This window comes from Channa argus, chromosome 1 (genome assembly GCF_033026475.1).
Source record: "Channa argus isolate prfri chromosome 1, Channa argus male v1.0, whole genome shotgun sequence".
Taxonomy (NCBI): domain Eukaryota; kingdom Metazoa; phylum Chordata; class Actinopteri; order Anabantiformes; family Channidae; genus Channa; species Channa argus.
The window spans coordinates 28894037-28913276 of NC_090197.1; the positions used below are offsets into that span (position 1 = coordinate 28894037).

Below are 19240 nucleotides of genomic sequence, written 5' to 3' on the forward strand. Positions count from 1 at the left end.
ACACACACACACACACACGAACTCTCTCTCTGTCTCTCTCTCTGTCTCTCTCTGTCTCTCTCTGTCTCTCTCTCTCTCTCTCTCTCTCTCTCTCTCTCTCTCTCTCTCTCTCTCTCTCTCTCTCTCTGTAATCTTTGCCTCCTGCTGATTGTTTTGACCAGTTTTTAGGCCCTTAAAAGGATTGCCCCACATCATTAGTGTATTGAAGGCTACTGTTTATGGGTAAAAGTGCGGAATTGTTTATTTGTATCTGTTAGGTTTATTTAAACAAATATTTATATAAATTACAATTATGACAAATGTTTTGTGGAACTATTTTAAAGACAAAAAAGTTTGGTGTCGACATGTACGCTATTATGTGTATTTATAGATCAGCGGCACACTGCACTGCTTGAAAGCGAAGCCACTGGCTCCAGCTGCACATGTGACTCCACCTGTACATTTAAAGCGCATGAACAAAGACAGATTATTTAACTATCTTCAAACACAGTTAAGCAAAAAAAAACTCCACAAGCCAATTCAAAAACTGGGTTCTTAAATATGGATTGTCTGCAGACGGCCAGTAAAAAAAGCAAGGAAAACTGAGTAATGCTTGATTGCCTCCTATTTAGTCCTATGATAGTTGCCTGTGGTAATATCACACATTGGTAGAAAACATGGCGACACTCTTAGGTGGTTGCAGCTAAATTTGAGAAGCCTAAATTAAACTTTTTTTTTTTTGGTTGCAGAACCTGATTACTGACAACGGATGAAATGAAAGATCTAGTTGTCCTAAGCATTCAACAGTGCTGAAAGTTAAAATGTTTTCCAGTTGCAGAATTAATTAATAATTTAGCAATTTAGTACTTTGTTTTGTACCTGCATTTTGCACTAAATCAGGTGTAATGCTTTGACCAAAGGGAATGAATCAACAAATAAAGCACCAAACTTAACTTCTAAAGTAAGCAGCAGTTAAGTTTGTAATTTCACTGGAAGCTAAAGTTCCTAAACTTTAGGAACTTTAGCTTCCAGTGAAATTACAATTCAGTAGAGATGACCTGGAGCAGATACATTGATGATTGTCTGCACTGTTTGAAAGTACTAGTAGAAAGTAAATTTACCTGTGTAAATAAAGAGGTATTTTCATAAACCATACACTGTTTCTCTGCAGTGGGCGTCTGTTGGTCGGGACGTTCGTGGCCCTGTTCTTCAACCTGCTGACTCTGCTGTCTGTCAGGAACAAACCGTTCTCCTACGTCTCAGAAGGTACAGTCAACAGCCCCTCTGTGTTTGTTTGTTTAGAGAGGGAAGATGGATTTAGTGATTTTCGTGTGTTTTGGGTTTCTCCTCTAGTAATCCTTGCCCTCACTGGGGAACAGGGACAATTTGGCTTTTGTTTTATTTTGGGGGATTACTGATGTGAAATTAAATGCTTGCTCACGGTTTTGTCAGTAGATAAATGATAAACAGCAGCAGTGAGATTAGAGGTTAGTCCTTTTCTAATTGCAGAAATGAATAAACCAAACTGCGTGTGTTCGTGAAATATGACAATATTGTGTTCAAATTATTTTCCGAAGATTATTTTTGTGGTGTTTTGGCACAGCCAGGGACATGAAACATGTCGTGTGACTTGACATGCCGCACTATATAGCACAAGATCACAAAAACCCATCTGAGAAATGAGTCCAGATCCCACTGCTTTATATGCCAACATCTAAAGATTCAACAGTCCCACTATGGGAAATGAACTCGATATCTTCTACAGATACAGAAATTTATATGCAAACACACAAACAGTGAAGACACACATTATAGGTCACACATGCACACACATGCAGGTCAGTGATGACCCTGGGACAAATTAACCTCACTGAGGCTAATTCAGACAGAGTGGAACACACATACACACAACCTTTATGGTACACACAAACTAAGTTACAGACACTGAGCTGCACCTGTATGCAGAATAATAGAAACACACAAATAAACATACACTTAGAAAAAGATGTGGGAAGGGAAGGTCGAAGTAAATAGGAAAAAGAAAGATAAAAGACAGGAAAAGAGGAAACCTTGTTTCCTTCCTCTCCTCACTTCCCTATTTCTTCTTTGTTTCTGCCTTTATGTCTAAAACAAGTACAGAAGGAGGACAGTTAAAAAGGAATGAGAATAGTGACAGCTAGTACTAGTCCTTTCCTCTGTTGTCTTCCCATTACTTCCTCGTTTTTTCCTTCCTCTCTAGCTTCCTCCCCTGCTTTTTTCCCGTCCTGTTTCCCCTTTTCTTGCTACCTCTCTTGCTCCCCTTTGTATACCTTGCTCTCTACAGCTTTCATTTTCCCTTCTCATCTCTTGTTCTCTTCTCGTGTCTTGTTCGTGTCTCTCCTCTTCTCCTCTCCTCTCCAACTATTCACTCTGTATGAGGTTCTCGTGTCTTGTTCGTGTCTCTCCTCTTCTCCTCTCCTCTCCAACTAATTCACTCTGTATGAGGTCAGTGTATGTGTATGTGTTGTCAGCTGCTTGCTCTTGCATTCAGAACAGTCCCAACATCACTTAACATCTGACATTTTGGGATGGGAGGGGGGATTGAAACTACACACAAACACACAACATCCCTCACTCATTACACACTCAAAACTCTCACACACACTCCTTCTCTCTGCTGGAGTGAGAATAAAAGTGCATTATGCAACCATGTTCTAGACAGTGGTAATGTAGTGTGCCAGGAGGCCATGCAGGCAGAGACACATGCTAACACACACACACACACACACACACACACACACTGCACTTCCTCCTCCTTGTACACCCGTATCATAAGTCACTTCATTAAAATGTTTATTTAGACTGACTCACCCTGCTACCAAAACAAAAACAATGTCCCTCCACACACACACACACACACACACACACACACACAGAGAGAGAGAGAGAGACTCAGGTCTGAGCAGAATGGGATGTGAAGAGCCTTTGACCCGCTGCTGAGCCTTCAAGCGTTGCCATGTCGTCACATATTAAAGGTGGGATAATGCAGCAGAGCAAGAGCGCTTATCTTTTTTTTTTTTTTTTTTTTTTTTTTAAGGTAGGTGATTCCCCCTCCTTCACACACACCCACAAGCTATTTTTATTCCTCGTCATGATGGAGGTGGAATAGCAAATCTATGAGTAAAGCTTCAGGTTGTTTGCCTGCAGATGATGTTTTGATGTATAGGAAAGTTAAATGAAACAGCTTTGTCTTAAAATGTAATACATCATTGAACCAGAGCCAGTCATCTGAAATGTTCTCAGTTGCCTAATTCTAGTTACACTATAGAAAGCTTGAATTTTAAAGTACTTGCCAGTACCTTGAGGCATGTTGAGAAAACACACAGACAAAGACGCACAAGTTTGGATGTAAGTATCCTTACGGCTACAGTAACTTTTTTGGAAATATGTCTTAGTAGAAATGTATTCCACCACCTCCTCCAGCACCTCCGTTGAAGTCAGACTCTCAGAACAAACAGGGTCAGCAGCGCTGAGGTATTCTCCTCTACAAGTTTTCAAGCCAGACTCACACTTCTAACTCATCAGAGAATTTTAACAAATTCTGCTTGATTAGTAGGTTTTCTACCTTGTAATTTAATAATGACTTAATGATTTTTTAATGGACTTAATGCATTGGAGGGCATGGGAGATCATAATGGAGCAGGGAGAGGAGTGTTGTGAGGAGCAGCGTGGCTTGATTTCGATTATCATTCTAGAGCTAGCTTAGGTTTTATATAGTATCTTTAACTAGGGCTTAAACTGTTTGGTTAATATCTCATCATTTTTACAAATTTAGATTTTTTTTTTTTTTTTTTTGATTGTTGGCCTAAAAATTTGAAGATGTCACATTACTCTTACATATTCCTGACTAATGCACTCATAATTTAGTTTAACAGTTTGATCTTAACAATTATTATCTTAACTGCAATTTTACTCGTAGTTTTGAAAAGTTGTGTAGAGGACAGAGCATGACTCGAAATGGCCAGTGGAACATGCAGCTCCAATTTAATCAAAAACAACATGCATGGAAATAGAATTTACTAAACTAGAAGGGCTCTGTGTCACTAGGGGGAGGGATGATTTTACGGCAAGCAGTTGTCAAGGCAGAGAGTTTCAGCCAGATTGCGATAGGTTTTCATTTGCTGCATTTTTGTATTGCATCACGTTTCCTTGATGTTTGAGGTATGTGCTGTCTTTCCAAGCCGTGAATACCAAGAATTATTCTGTAGACGTCCGAGAAAGGATTGTATCGATGCACAGATCTGGGGAAGGGTACAGAAACATTTCTGCAGCACTGAAAGTCCCAATGAGCACAGTGTTGGATGGGGTACAGGACAACTCTGTGAATGTCGTTGAGTGGCCCAACCAGAGCAAAGACTTGAACCGGATTAAACATCTCTGGAGAGATCTGAAAAGGCTGTTCACTGTCGCTCCCCATCCAACCTGATGGAGCTTGCAAAGAAGAATGGGAGAAACTGCCCAAAAATAGGTTTGTCAACCTTGTAGCATCATACTCTTCATCCGTAAATGAAAGAAGTTTAGTACCACCAGGACTCTTCCTAGAGTTGGCCAGCCAAACTGAGAGATCGAGAGAGAACGGCCTTAGTCAGGGAAGTGAACAAGAACCTGGCGGTCACTGTGAAAGAGCTCCAGCATTTCTCTGTGGAGAGAGGAGAACCTTCCAGAAGGACAAGCATCTCTGCAGCACTCCACCAATCGGGCCTGTATGATAGAGTGGCCAGATGGAAACTACTCCTCAATAAAAGGCACGTGACAGCCCACCTGAAGGACTCTCAGACCATGAAAAACAAAATTTTCTGGTTTAATGAAACAAAGATTGAACTCTTTAGCCTGAATGCCAAGTGTCATTTTTGGAGGAAACCAGGCACCGCTTAACACCTGGCCAATACTACAGTAAAGCATGGTGGTGGCAGCATCATGCTGTGGGGATATTGTTTAGCTGCAGGAATTGGGAGACTAATCAGGGTCGAGGGAAAGATGAATGCAGCAATTTACAGAGACAACCTTGATGAAACCTGTTCCAGAGTGCGCTGGACCTTGGACTAGGGCAACGGTTCAAGTTTTAACAGGACAACGACCCCTAAGCAAAAGACAACCAAGGAGTGGCTATGGGACAACTCTGTGAATGTCCTTGAGTGGCCGAGCCAGAGCCCAGACTTGAACCTGATTAAACATCTCTGGAGAGATCTGAAAATCGCTGTAGTTACTTGAATACTTGAGGCTGTAGTTGTTGCTAAAGGTGCTTCAACAGAGTATTAAGCAAATACAATAAATAATAATAAATTTGCAACAATTTCAAAACAAACTTCTTTCGTGTTGTCATTGTGGAGTACTGTTTGTAGAATTTTAAATAAAATAATGAATCCATTTTTAAATAAGGCTGTAACTAAACGTGGGAAAAGTTGAGAGCTGGGAATACTTTCTGGATGCACTGTATACCATGATATATATATGCTGCTGAAATGAAACCTTTGCCACAGACTGACCTCAAACTGACCCAAGTGGAGAAGCATGAGATGTGTTAGACTGTCTAAAACACAGTCTAGCTAGCTGATCTAATAGGCTGGTTTTCTGGTCCAACTACCTCTGTTTGACTGGTTGAAATCCCCCTCGCAGCTGAACAGAATAAAACTTCATCTTCTGAAAACAACAGTTGCAGTTACAGAAATTGTGTTTACATTGTTACCATCAGTCTGCTTTGCCACACTTTACATCCAAACCTGACCACCTCCAGGCTCTGTAGATGCCTGTCAAGACTGCAGATTATTTTTCTTAGAATATTTTAGGTATATCATTGGTAATGTTGTGGATAAACAGCATCTCTTTATCTCTCTGTCTCTAGCGGCCAGTAGCAGTTGGCTTCAGGAGCATGTGGCAGATCTAAGCCGAAGGTAAAACCTCCTATCTTCACTGCCTCCCTGTTTCTCAGTTCTCCTCTCATATTCTTCTGTCTCTCTCACTCCTTCATCAGCAGTTTGCAGGTAGGAACAGGAAGGATCCACTTACACTGACTCAACACACACATGTACACACTGCTGAGAGTGGTGACACTGCTCATCCTGTGTGTTACTGCTTACACTCTGATTAAATGGTCTGCATTGTATAGCACTTTTCTACCTGTTGGTACTCAAAGCGTTTTACACTGCTTCTCATTCATCCATTTGCATTTACAATCACACACATTCACACACTGGTGGCCAACAGTCACCGGGAGCAACTGAGCTGGGGTTCAGTGTCTTGCTCAAGGACACTTCAAAATGGGATAGAAGGAGCTGGGGATCAAACCAACAACTGGTTTGGTGGACGGCCTGTTTACCTTCTGTGCCACAGTCGCCTCGCCTGTCGAGGCTTGTGTCTGTATACACAGGCACATATGGCCTTACACTGAGGTCAAAGGTTACCCTCTGTCAGCATGGTGGATGTTGGAGCTTGAGGTGCTGCTGCAGGGAAACAGATTGGCTCATTGATTAAGCTTCTTAGCAACAGCTGTAAGATCAGTTTTCTTGCTGTTTCTCAAAGAGTACAGTGACCAGAGAACACACACATACACACCAAACCCACCTCCCTCTGGATGATCTAGGATCAAGGGTCAGAGGTCAGGTATCAGCATGAGCTCTTGGTAAAACCACGTTACTTATAGCTGTATCCATTTCTCTAACTCTCCTGTTGGAAACATCTGGGTTTCTAACAAGCTACAGGTTTTGAGACTTTGACATTTTGCTGAAAGTCTCCTTAAACAAACATTACGAGTCTTATAACTATTCCTTCTGAAGCATCACAGAGGTTGTTGGAAAGACAACAGGGTATCAGGGATTTGTGATATTTATAAAAATTACATTTTAGTGATTTAAATCCACAAGCCTTAAAGTTCCAATTATGTTTTAATGCTCCACAGAACAGAATCACAGCACTTCTGTGGCTATTATGCAACCATATTGAGCTGACTTTTCTTTTGGGGACATCTTGGAATTCTGGCACCAAAACCTTTAGAGTTGAAAATACGTCTTACTGTCCAAGCTGAAACTTCAGTGCCTGTTGCCACTAAGTCTTGTTGCAGGTCTTTTACAATAACTCACGGCTTTTTTCTCCACCTTGCTCCTCAGTCTGGTTGCAGCCTTTGATAGCTTAATTTTTCTGCCACGTCTTGGTGTAGCTACTGTTACGCTAACTGTAAACTTGTGAACTATGCTTCCAACAGAGTCTCCAAAAAGAGTTTAGGGCCCTCACTATGTTTTTATCTTTTTACTTATTTGTGAAAGGCAATGATCCTTTCTCTTAATTTCTTTTCACAATTCCTTTGACTTAGCCATATTTCTAGCTTGTAATCAAGCATGTTAAACACCGCCACACCTGCTGCAACTAATGAAGCCCTCTATTATTTATATCGGGTAATAAATAAAAGTGCAGTAGACATTAAAAGTGCCATTTTCTATAGACTCTGGATAACCAACCTGGAGCATTAACTTATCCATTTGAATGTAAAGTTGCCCAAACAACTAATTTTCATTGGGAATTAATTAATTTTGAGTGCAACTATACATGGTCGGCGACATTCCTTCTGTGGGCTTCTTTTTCTGTGTTTTTTTTTTTTTTTGTTTGTTTTTTTAACTCTTAATTGTTGTTGCTGCTGCTGCTGCTGTTGGGGACACTTGGCTACTACCTGCCTATATTTTTTATAATGTTTGCACTGACATTTGTTGTGATGAAGATCGCACCGTCTCCTCCCACATGAGAAGTAGATTAAGTATATGATATATACACATACACACACCACCAGCAGCTCACTTAGTGCAGGTTACTTAAGGCAACAGCCTGGAGTGTGCAGCACAACTGAGCTGTGATAGGCTGAGAGAGCAGAAACGAACAGGACGTCCCAGCCTAGTTTCCACTCTCTGAATACGTGTGTGTTTATGTGTGTGCAAGTGTGTTGACGCACATGTGCAAAAGCCTGTCTTTGTGTGTTTGTGTTACTGTCTGTGTGTAATACCCTGTCCCCACTTAACCTGAGCAGGGTCTTGGGGCCAACTGGGTTATATAAAGCCTGCTGCTCTGCCGGCCTCACCAGCCTGAGTTCTGTCTGTGTAAGTTGCCAGTGGGGAAAACGGAGACAGATATGGAGAAAGAGAGACCTTTTGCAGATCGGAATTGCTGCTAAATCCTTGTCATTACTGCTGGCACATTACTTGACTAGCAAAATAAATTAAAACAATCTCTGCATATGCTAATAATCTTATCTTTTTAATCAGAATTTTTGGCTTTTAGTATGAATTATTAATCTTTCATAAGAAGGTTTATACATAACAGTGTTAATGCAGGTGTAGGTGCATGCACAAAAACATTACAGTGACTTTTCCAAATCACTTCTGAATGTGAGATGGCTTATGTTGTGGTCTGATCTCAGTCAGGTGTTAATACCAAGCACATTTACATGTGGATACATTCTCAACCTGTCACTAACCTGCACATTTCTATAGTTACTTGGCTGGGATTTACTAGTTTCTTCCCCAACTGTACAGACTGTTGTCTTTTATCCACTTGTTTTTCATTGAGTGGCTTGCTCTGTCCTTAGCTCTTTGTGGCTTATCTTCAGTCATGATAAACGATCTTTCTTCCTGCAGTAAATTTGTATTGTGCTGTGATTATATTTCAATGAATTGTTTACGTCTTGCATGACATTCAGTGCAGTGTGAGCACTGGACTGCAATGTGTTGTAAATGCTGCTGATTAAAGTTAACTAAAGCAAACTTTAATATTAAGAATGCGTGACATTTTCTGTTCTGTTGATTATTCAGTCCAGTGTGGAGCCAACAAGCCAGAGTATCAAGTGTTTGTTTGCCTCCCTGCTCTAATCCCTCGCTCTCTGTCTGCAGTGTTTGTGGATTAACGAACACAGGTCACATGTCAAATTATATCAATGCATCAACAGGGATTATGGGTTTGCTGGGATTGTCAATCTCATCCTCCACTCTCTCTGTGTCATTTCTTCCCTTACATCTCCTGTTGCATCATGCCTTTTCCTTCCATTCCTCTGCCCTCTTTTAATTTCTCTTGTCACTGGACTGAACAAAGTTTGGTTGTTTGTGTTGTGTTTTGTTTTTTGTTGCTAAAGAATCTTAATTTAAGACGTTTTCAGAGTCAATTAAACAATAAAGCAACAATGGTCATCTTTTGTCTAGTAAATGCTTTGATTTTTTTTATGCTACATAGAAACGATAGTGGCATTTGAAAGGTATTAGTGATTTCTGGTGCTTGTCAGTGAGGACAATTAGGGACTTTTGTCATTGTGAATTGGGTTAAAGGCCTAAAAACAGACTCTTAGGGAACCTACAGTGTAAAAGTACATTAAACTTGTCCTTTATAGGCAGCTTCTGTTGTTGAGACAGTTTTACTCACAGTGGTGCTTGAAAATACTTGAAAAAGTACATTTATAGGTTTTTCTATTTCTGCATAAATACAGTTTGCTCAAAAACATAATGCAATTTTCACACCTCCTAAAAAAAGATAATGAGACAAACCAATGGAAAATGGCCAAACCTTAAATATTTGTGTGTGGTGTGAGTATGTGGACGGAACATTCAGAACTTTCTTAAGGCAGCCTTCTGGTTTTTCCACATGGTCCTGAACAAACTGTAGACCAGTAGCATTGTTCTTTTTGGAGAGTAGCAGTTTCCTCCTGCAGCTCTGCCATGTTCACCGTTGTTGTTCAATGTTCTCCTGATAGTGGACTCATGAACATTGATATCAGCCCACACCTTGATCCTGTTGTGATATTTGTTTGTTGACCAATCCTTGGAAGGGTAACAGTGGTCCTGAATGGTCTCCATTTGTGTGCAGTCTGTCTGACAGGCGACTGGTGGAGTCCAAGCTGTTTAGAAAGGTTATTGTAACCGTTTCCAGCCTATGTTGCCCAAACATGTGCTGTCTAAATCAGACCTTGATAATGGAGACCCACATTTCTCTTTTTCTATATAAGACAGGGCCTCTTCGAGTCACAGCTGATAAGAAATTATAGTAATTGTTTCATAAAAACACTGCATGCAAGACTGGATAATATTTCACTCTACATAAACGAACAAGTTTAATGTGTTATTTTTCAATGTAATTGGCTTCCTTTGATCTAGTTTTGGGACCTCAGTCATTTGTTAGATCATATTTATGCAGAAAAGGAGAAAACTCTACAGGGTTCACAAACTTCACAAGCACCACTCTATGTACTCTAGATACACACCAGTGTCTGTTTATTAGGTGCTTTTATCCAAAATGGATGGAAGCTAATATGACAGTTCTCACCTTAGATCCTTCTTCATGAATGCTATAGAGTTCAGGTTTTGTATTTTTAATATTGGCCACAAGTAACACAATGCAAAATATTGGAAATACCCCACACTATAATAGGACATTTCAACATATGCCCAACTTTTAAACCAACAGTGTCAGAAGTTCAGAAGTTTCAACATTATCACCTTTATGAAGTAGAATTTACTGCAGGACTGTTTGTTAGAATAATTGCCTTGTAAAGTGTTTTTTGCACTCACTCTCTCTCTCACACACTCACACACACACACACACACACACACACACACACCAAAAGTATACTGTTTATTTATATATATTTAGTTTTTTTTAAATAAAATTCTTGCCATCACAGTCAGGGTTTTCTATTGCAAGGGGTACCTTTCTTTCTGCACAAAATATTGTGCACATACTTCTGCCTTTCCTGTGTTTCTGTCACTCTACTCTTGGAATATGTTAAAGTCAGTCTGCTTCTTCATCAGCTACATTTTAAAATGTAATCCTTGGTTACCCTTATACTTTGATCCAGTTGTCTGTCAAAATATCCATCTACAAATCTATTATTCTAAAACATCTACAAATGTCCCAACGTTGTTTTTCTGTGTTTTATCTTTTATAACGTGCTATTATAATAAACGTGTTGCTCTCCATTGAATGAGTGTAAGACCATTCATCATTTTTCTTGAGATTATTTCATTAAGAGGTTTTTTGTTTGTTTGTTTTTTTGTTTTTTCCAACCTGAAGAATGTGTGGAGTTGCTTTTTGGGGAAAATCTGTAGACAACCTCATGCACTAATCTTTGTGTGTGTGTGTGTGTGTGTGTGTGTGTGTGTGTGTGTGTGTGTGTGTGTGTGTGTGTGTGTGTGTGTGTGTGTGTGTGTGTGTGTGTGCAGTTTGTGTGGTATTGTCCCAGGTCTCAGCAGTGTGCTGCTTCCTCGTATGAACCCGTTTGTCCTCATCAACATGGCAGGAGCTTTGTCGCTCTGCATCACCTACATGCTCATAGAAATCAAGTAAGAACTAATCTCTCTGTTGCTGTGAAATTCCTGAATTTACCAGCGTCAGTCGCCATTTACCCAACACACTAAAACTGGCTGCTTTCTTGAGTTTCCTGATGTCATCCTTGACTGCTGAATATTCTCTGTTTTAAAACCACCCTGATCTATGTCTGCAATGATTTGTCCTGGTGCAAGATGCTCCAGTTAGGAAACAACTACAGAGACAAGACATGAAATGAGTCTTGGGTATTTTAAATTATGCTAAAGTGCAGCAACTTCCTCTTGTTTTTTGAAACATTAAGATTTATGAGAGTTTCCCAAGAGTCCATTCGGTGCAACATTTACACGATTCTGCTAAGTCAGATTATGGAATAGAAAAAATGTTACCCTACCTATGTAAAGGACAGGCACATTTCTGTCTGCATTATCACACGTGTGTGAGATCCCATACAGTTTTCATGTTTTTGTTATGTTTCTTTTTTTTTACTCTTTAAGGAATTCTTTCCCCACTTGACATATGAGCTGAGAGTTGGGTCACTATAGAAACAGCTGCTAAAAACATCTTGAGGCCCGTTATCTAGCTGTTAAGAAGCTTTTAGTCAGATAAGCATCATCAGAGTTTTAGCTCATATGGTGGGAGAAATCCTTACTCCTCAAAAAAAAACGGAGACCTGTGTAGCTCGATGACAGCTGAGCAAGCTTTTAATCATGCTTGCTAATAAGCTTCCAGAGCCCAAAAATAATATAAATAAATATGAAAACTTTATTTGTTTAGTGCTTTTAATAAAAAAAAACCTTGTTTTTTAAATGGTTGAAACAGTATTGAAATAATTGTTTTTAGAGACAAAGAACAGCAAGCAATCTAATTAATAAATCAACCTCTTATCCAATGCCTGATTACTGTTGTCAGATTTAAAGTGAATACATGAAGAAGCTGCTTTTAGTGTTAACTGGAATACATTTTCAGAAAATCTGAGGTCTCTTAAAGTCTTTTAAATCAAGACTTCAAATTCTTGTTTTCCGCCAACTTTTAAAAAAATATTTGTTCCTAAATTCTTACATCTTAAGGATATATGTTTCTTGTGTTGCCCTTGATAATGTGTATTTTTGTGTATTCAGTAACTATAATGCGGTGGACACAGCCTCAGCCGTCGCCATCGCTCTCATGACTTTCGGCACTATGTATCCCATGAGCGTCTACAGTGGCAAAGTGCTTCTGCAGGTAAAACAAACATTACTCTGTCATTTGTTGCTACAGGTATTTCTGAAATGGCAGATGTAAAGTTTAAGGAACATTTAAAATGTTATTCCTTGTCCGCAGACCACCCCATCTCACATCATTGGCCAACTGGACAAACTACTGAGAGAGGTGAGTCTGGCACTCAAAACGAGTGCATAAAAAACACAGTGAGAAGAATTTAAACTGAGATGTGGGGATTCTTTTCAGCCTTCATAATCCACATCACTAACAATAATAACAAATAATACAAAAAAATAGAGAACATTAAAAAAACAGCAAAAGTTCAAATTGTTTGCCCAAATATAAGTCACTGTTGAGCCAGGTTTTTCGGGTTGAGGTTATAAACAATTGTCATAATAGTCATTAGAATATGTCCTTATTGGCTGATTGTTTAACTCTTTGTGTCCATTCAGGTGTCGACTTTAGACGGAGTCTTGGAAGTTCGCAACGAGCACTTCTGGACAGTGGGTTTTGGATCTCTGGTAAGTAAAAAGCCAAATACCCAGAAAAAAATTGTTAAATCTGTATCTGTTGGTTAACTAGTAAAACAAGATTAAAGAGAATAGAATACAATATGACTGACTTAAATTAATTATTGTTTAATTAGGATTTTATTTTGACCTGTTCATAGTGTGTTCAGGCTGGTGCCTCACGTTTACAAATAATTAAACTTGAGTAAGAAATGTGAAGTGGTACTTCTGCTTGCTGTGGAGTGTTTTTTTACTTTAGTGTTGAGTTTGTGTTTTACCTCAGTCTGCTTCATTAAATATTTAAAGCTCCTCATGTTGGTTGTAATAATTTGACCTGCTGCAAAAAAATGGACCTTGTGATCTCAATGTAAACTAGTTGAAGTACACCATAAAGCAATTATAAAGCCGTTAACTTAAACTAATTGGTAGATAATTAAGTTATATCCAACCCAATAACACCTATTTGACTTTAGCCTTTTTTGGTGGTAATTAAGGTTTTGTTTACAGGTGCTATAGTAACTCTAACATTCAGATTTACTGTTGATTCAACTCTCTCTCCTCTGTCCATGGTAAATGGTAAACCTCATGTTTCCCTTGTTTCTCTCTCTCTACCTCCATCCTTCCTCCATCCTACTGTTAGTTTTTGTTTATCTCCGTGTTTGTTTCTAGACCTCTCTTCCTCCCTCTCAGTTATTCGTCGGTTTAGAGCGACGATCTGCATGGATTTGTTCACTCAGACGAAAAGAGGGAACAAGTCATTCATGCGGAGATATTCCCCCTTCTCTCTCTCTCTCTCTCTCTCTCTCTCTCTCTCTCTCTCTCTATCTGTGTGTGTGTGTCTTTCTGTATTTCTCCAGTATTTGGAGGGAACACTATTGTTGCTGCTGTTGTCTGTGTTTCCACATTGTCGTAGCAACTACAAACAAGCCCAACTGGCTCTGAGGGCAGCTGAGGTCCTGGGAAATACACACACATACCCCCCCACCTTCTGTCTGTGTTTTTGAAGAAAAAAGCTGTGATCAGGATGGAATACAAATGAAACGTTATAGTGAATTTAGCTATAAACCTAGATTTAAAGTTCTGCATTAAGCTGCATTAATGCTGGAAGTTCTACTCGTATCTGAGTGGTTCACAGTCGCATTGTGTCACATAGTAAATTAAAGGATTTCACCTGATAATTAAGGTGAACACCATTCTGCTCTGCAAGACTAAACCCACTGATACCAGAGGCGTGATCCCTCTGCTACTATAGACAGACACAAAAAATGTAGGAGAGACGTGGGTATGACTGTGACATAAAGCAGTTTTCTCCCAGAGGTGAATCCTTATTGTTTCGAAGCATGTCCCTTATCCATTAGTCTGCCGTGTCCTCTGGTTCTATTTGGTTCATGTTTTTGTCACATGTTGTTTTCTTCTTGTATCATTAATTTACAGCATCAACAAACCCTGAGAACACAAGTCATCATTACATATGTAAATTATCAGTTGTGAGACCTGAATTAAAAGGTTATTGTTATTATGTTTTGTTTATTCAAGATTCAAAGAACTTTATTGATCCCATAGGGAAAAATGGAATTGTCTTGTTATGGCTGCTGTCTGCTGGAAAAGTAGAAGAGAAAGGAAAAGCACCTCAACCAAACCAAGCAGAAACCACACAGACAAAAAAAACAAATACAGCTAAAAATGTAAGATAGATGAGGTACATAAAAATGTACTTTAAAATAAGATTTATAAAGTAAATAATAGTTTGTTCGTGTAGACCTTTCAGACCTTTCCTGTAGGAATGCATAACACTGAAAGCAATGAGGAACATAGTTAGGCTGACATTTCTGACTTTAGCAAAACATCCATGAACTTTGCTTCTGTAACACTTCACAGGCAGTAATAGGACATTTACACATATACTTCTTAATTTACCTAACCTTGTGAGACACAGTGACGATAGGGAAAAAAAACAAAAGTAGAACAAATACAGACAAAACTCTTGTTGGCTCATACAAACACCACCTTTAACCTCCTACAAATACATCCTTGCTATAGATCAGCTTTTCTGGAGCCTATAAACTACAGTAGATGACATTAAACATATGAGGCAAATACATCAAAGATTAAAAAGCTGAAATATCTGTCATTTATTCATGTTCAAAAGGAAACTGGGCAGCACCAACCTGCAAATTGGGTTTAGCATCCAAATAAAATTCCACAATTCTTAAATCATGATTTTAGATCTTTCAGCAATAATATGAGTATTTCAGTGTGCAACCCATTTGCAGCTTTATATCGTGTTGAAAGTGTCTCATGTTATTCAAATGTGTCCTTATGTCTAATTTTTAATATTCACAGATGGCACTGTCATTGTTTTTTTTTATCGTGTGTGTCACCTCAATTTACCTGTAGGTGGAGCAGCATCCTCTCTGTACCACTGCACGATGCTTTCATTGTGTTTGTTTTTTATGTTTTATTTTTTGTGCTGCTTCTGTTCTGGTGTTGTTGTCGCTGATGTAGCTGCACTTACACAACTGTGGGTTGTTGGCCCACTGCTAACAGAGAATCTGTCCAAACTGATTTGACCCTCTGACTGCACTTCTGCCCCACGGGGAACTTGCTGACTGTGTGTGTGTGTGTGTGTGCACGCGTTAAGAGAAAGAAGCCTTAATATCCCTATGACTGTGTTAAAATTAAGCACAATATGAGGACCTCAGTTTAATGTCTTTAAAGTCTGAATGTTGAGAGCAGATGTTGAACAATAGTTCATGTCATAGTCGTGTTCATATTCATTTACATATGCAGCTGCTAAAAGTTTTTATAAGAGACAGGCTGATAAAAGCTGCATTGTGGCTGCAATAATTGAGAAAACCACTTACAAACTGATTCATGTAGAAAATGTGTAAATCTATTGAGTTCAGTTTAGAGAGTTATCATTTGGCGGCTGGCAGTTAGCAGTTGACAGTTATCATTTAGATGATCTCTACGAATATTTGAGTAGGGACTCTCTGAACTCTCCTAAAATAAGTTTATCTTTAGATGGCAGCTCTCCTCTTTGGCATGAAGAACTGAGCATCCATGATTTCCAAAAATAAATTAAGATTTTGAGTTGTCAGACATCTTCACCTCCATTAAGTCCATTTAAAACGAGCATGAGTTGAGTTTTACCATTTGTGGATGAATGTGAATCTCTACAGTACGGTACAGTTTTAAAAGGCATCACTAGACAGTTTTTCTAAAACAGCAGATTAATCATCTTAACCTTGATTTCGTAAAGCACTTTGCTTTGAAAGTTTCTGAACGTTAAACCATTTCTAACTAATTTACCTTCTGCCCACATTTCCTGATCTCCCTACCAATGTGCCCCCCTCCACGCCCCTCTTTGCCCCCTCTCTGTGCTGTACCATTTCAGGCGGGCTCCGCTCATGTTCGTATTCGCCGTGATGCTAACGAGCAGCTGGTTCTGGCTCACGTCTCCAACCGGCTGCTGCCTCTCGTCTCCACTCTGACCATCCAGATCTTCAAAGATGACTGGACGAGACCTCTCCTCACTGGGGCCCTCACCTCCTCCTCCTCTTCTTCTGTTCCCCTTTTGGGCCCTGCTGAAGGCTATGCTGCCCTCTCCTCTTCCTCCTCTCTGCCTCCTCTGCTCGTGTCCTCCGGAGCAGAGCTGGACCCTCTCACCTCCACCCCCTCCAAACCCAGCAGCCCTCCTCCAGAGTTCTCCTTTGATACACCCGGGAGGAACGTGCAGCCAGTGATCCTGCCCACTCCAGGACACCACACCCACAGACCCTACGGAGGCCTGGGACTCTCATATGGACAATCCCCGTACACAGGGATGCTAAGTCAGGGGCTGGTCCGGCCCAGCGGCAGCCTGGGACATGGTGTGCAGGGTCTGGGAGCCGGATATGGACTCAGGATGTCATTCCCTCAGAGTTACAGAACTCCCTTCAGCGGGTCAACCGCACCACCTCAGTTTGCAAACACCAACCCTTTGCCGTCACAGTACAGACAGTACCGGCCATGATGACGGAACAGCTCTGTTCATATATTTAAAACTCTGTGAGCTATTTCCTGTCCAAGCTGAACAGATGACACAGTGTTTATTCTGTCACCAGAACTGGTTGAGGTTTGAGGTTCTGGTATAAAATCTTGTGATCTCCTCTCTGGAAGACAGATGGCGAGTAGGATATATTTATATTACTAACGGGACCAAAACGTTGACTGTGGTTGGATGTTTGAGTCCATTTTTATTCAGGATCTTTGAAAACAGCATCTTTATGGTACTGTGAGGTTTGATGGTAAAAAAGCTGGATGTCAATACTAACTTGTTTTCATATTGTGTAACATCAAAAGGCTGTAAGGAATCTTCTCCGGAAAAAGAAATAAAATCTGGAAATTCATCAAATGATATTAAATAAGTAAATGACACCTTAATCCAAACTGAGCTACTCAGTCAACAACATTGGAGACGTGACAACACATCAACAGCTTTTTAATGGGGATGTTGGAAAAGAAATTGTATAGGGCCGCTTATAAAGCGCTTTTATCCAAAGCTCTTTACAATCGTCCCATTCACACACACACTCACACACCGATGGCGGTGGCTGCAATGCAAGGTGCTCACCTGACCCACCGGGAGCAACTTGGGGTTCAGTGTCTTGCATAAGGACACTTCAACATTTAGCCAGGACTGGGGATCGAACCACTGACCCTGTGGTCCTTGGCTGATGACCAACTGAGCTACGGCCACCTGAATTGTTTGAATTAAATACAGCATATCAAAAATACATTTACTGTATTTAGGTTGAAAGTTCAGCATCCAATAATCAGCTCAAAAGCATTGACACACCTCTTCAGAGTGTTTTTGCCACACAACCTCAATTAAAACATGGAATAATATGTTAAGCCAACCAGTTTTTGCTTTCCTTCTGCCCTCTGCTGTGTTTTCGTGCCTCATTTCCCTAAATGTAACACATTTATACATTTTATTTGATTAAAATTCAGTTCCAGAAAGCAACTTTTTAGCTTTTACTCATTGGTTTGTCAGAAGGAACAGTTTGTCTGCAGAACTGCTGCTACAATAGGATGCTCAGGCTGTGAGTATAACATGAACAGAACAAGTGTCTCACAGGGAACAACACATAATCATAGTATCTGAACCCAGTAAATAGTTTCTCTTCCACAACACATTTCCAGCTTTCACCAATAAGAAAATGAAATTGTAAAATCATCACATTTGTGAAACTGAAACCATCTGTTTTTGTCAGTTTTATTTAAAGGATAACTCTGCTCTCTGTCGAATTTATTAATCAAAGAGTAATTAGACACATCAGCAGCAGCAGCTCTGCAGAAATCATTTCCCTCTCATCTACCGTTTGGTTTGTTGTGTTTTCTTATCAGGAAGAACATTTCTATATGTAATTGGACCATTATATGTACTGGGATGTTGTTGGGTGATGGTTTTTTCTTTTTATTTCTAATTTATTTTTTAATCAGAACTCTTGCTTAATGTTACAGAACAATCACAGGTTTGTGGTGCTTTACTATGATGTAAAAAACAAACACACATTTCTACACCAGGACTGATACATAAAACGTGTAGAAGCTTTTCCATAACGGACAGACCTACGTTCAGTGACACTCAGCTATAATGACACATATTAATGTTTATTTAACAGCAACAACTGGGACTTGGTTATTAAAAACACCTCTGCAGCCTTTTCTGGTTGGTTGTTTTGTTTTTGTCTCAGCTGACACCTGCAGGATGAATGCTCAATTCGTAACATAGGCCCACGTTACAAAGGAACTGTTGTGGTTTTGTACTTTATGCAGTGTTTTTTCTCATGCCCAAACTCAAAAGGCTAAAATGCATCATGCAATCTTTTCCTGCTTAGTTGTCAGTATAGTGACCGGGTGATTGTGTTTTTAATGTTGTGAGTAGCTGATTTTCATTTGATACTACTTCAGGAAAAAGATTATGACCGGAAGCTCCTGACTGCTGACGGTGCTTTAAAGGACCGGATTTTGTTTTTATTTTTCTCAGTCAGAAATCAGACCTCCTGCTGCCTGCCAGGGAAGCTCCGATGAGTTTAGACTTTATGCAGCCTCACTTTCACAGTCTTTACAAAACAAGCTTCATATTTGTTTCTGTGTTTCCTAAGGAAAACCTTTAGGTCTCCATTTGCCTCTGTGTAATCCATGCGCTCTTTCAGGCGTCACTGTGGATCTGC

At 39.8% G+C, this 19240-nt stretch overlaps 1 protein-coding gene across 1 annotated transcript in view; it reads left to right on the forward strand.

Moving 5' to 3' along the window:
• slc30a6 (solute carrier family 30 member 6) overlaps positions 1 to 18731 on the forward strand; it is a 46561-nt gene extending 27830 nt beyond the window's left edge. The window contains exons 9-15 of the mRNA XM_067512239.1: positions 1151 to 1245; positions 5861 to 5909; positions 11205 to 11324; positions 12429 to 12531; positions 12631 to 12678; positions 12963 to 13031; positions 16417 to 18731. Coding sequence (XP_067368340.1) covers positions 1151 to 1245; positions 5861 to 5909; positions 11205 to 11324; positions 12429 to 12531; positions 12631 to 12678; positions 12963 to 13031; positions 16417 to 17034 — 1102 coding nt within the window. The 3' untranslated portion in view covers positions 17035 to 18731. The remainder of the gene's footprint in view (positions 1 to 1150; positions 1246 to 5860; positions 5910 to 11204; positions 11325 to 12428; positions 12532 to 12630; positions 12679 to 12962; positions 13032 to 16416) is intronic.
• Positions 18732 to 19240: the final 509 nt, after the last annotated feature.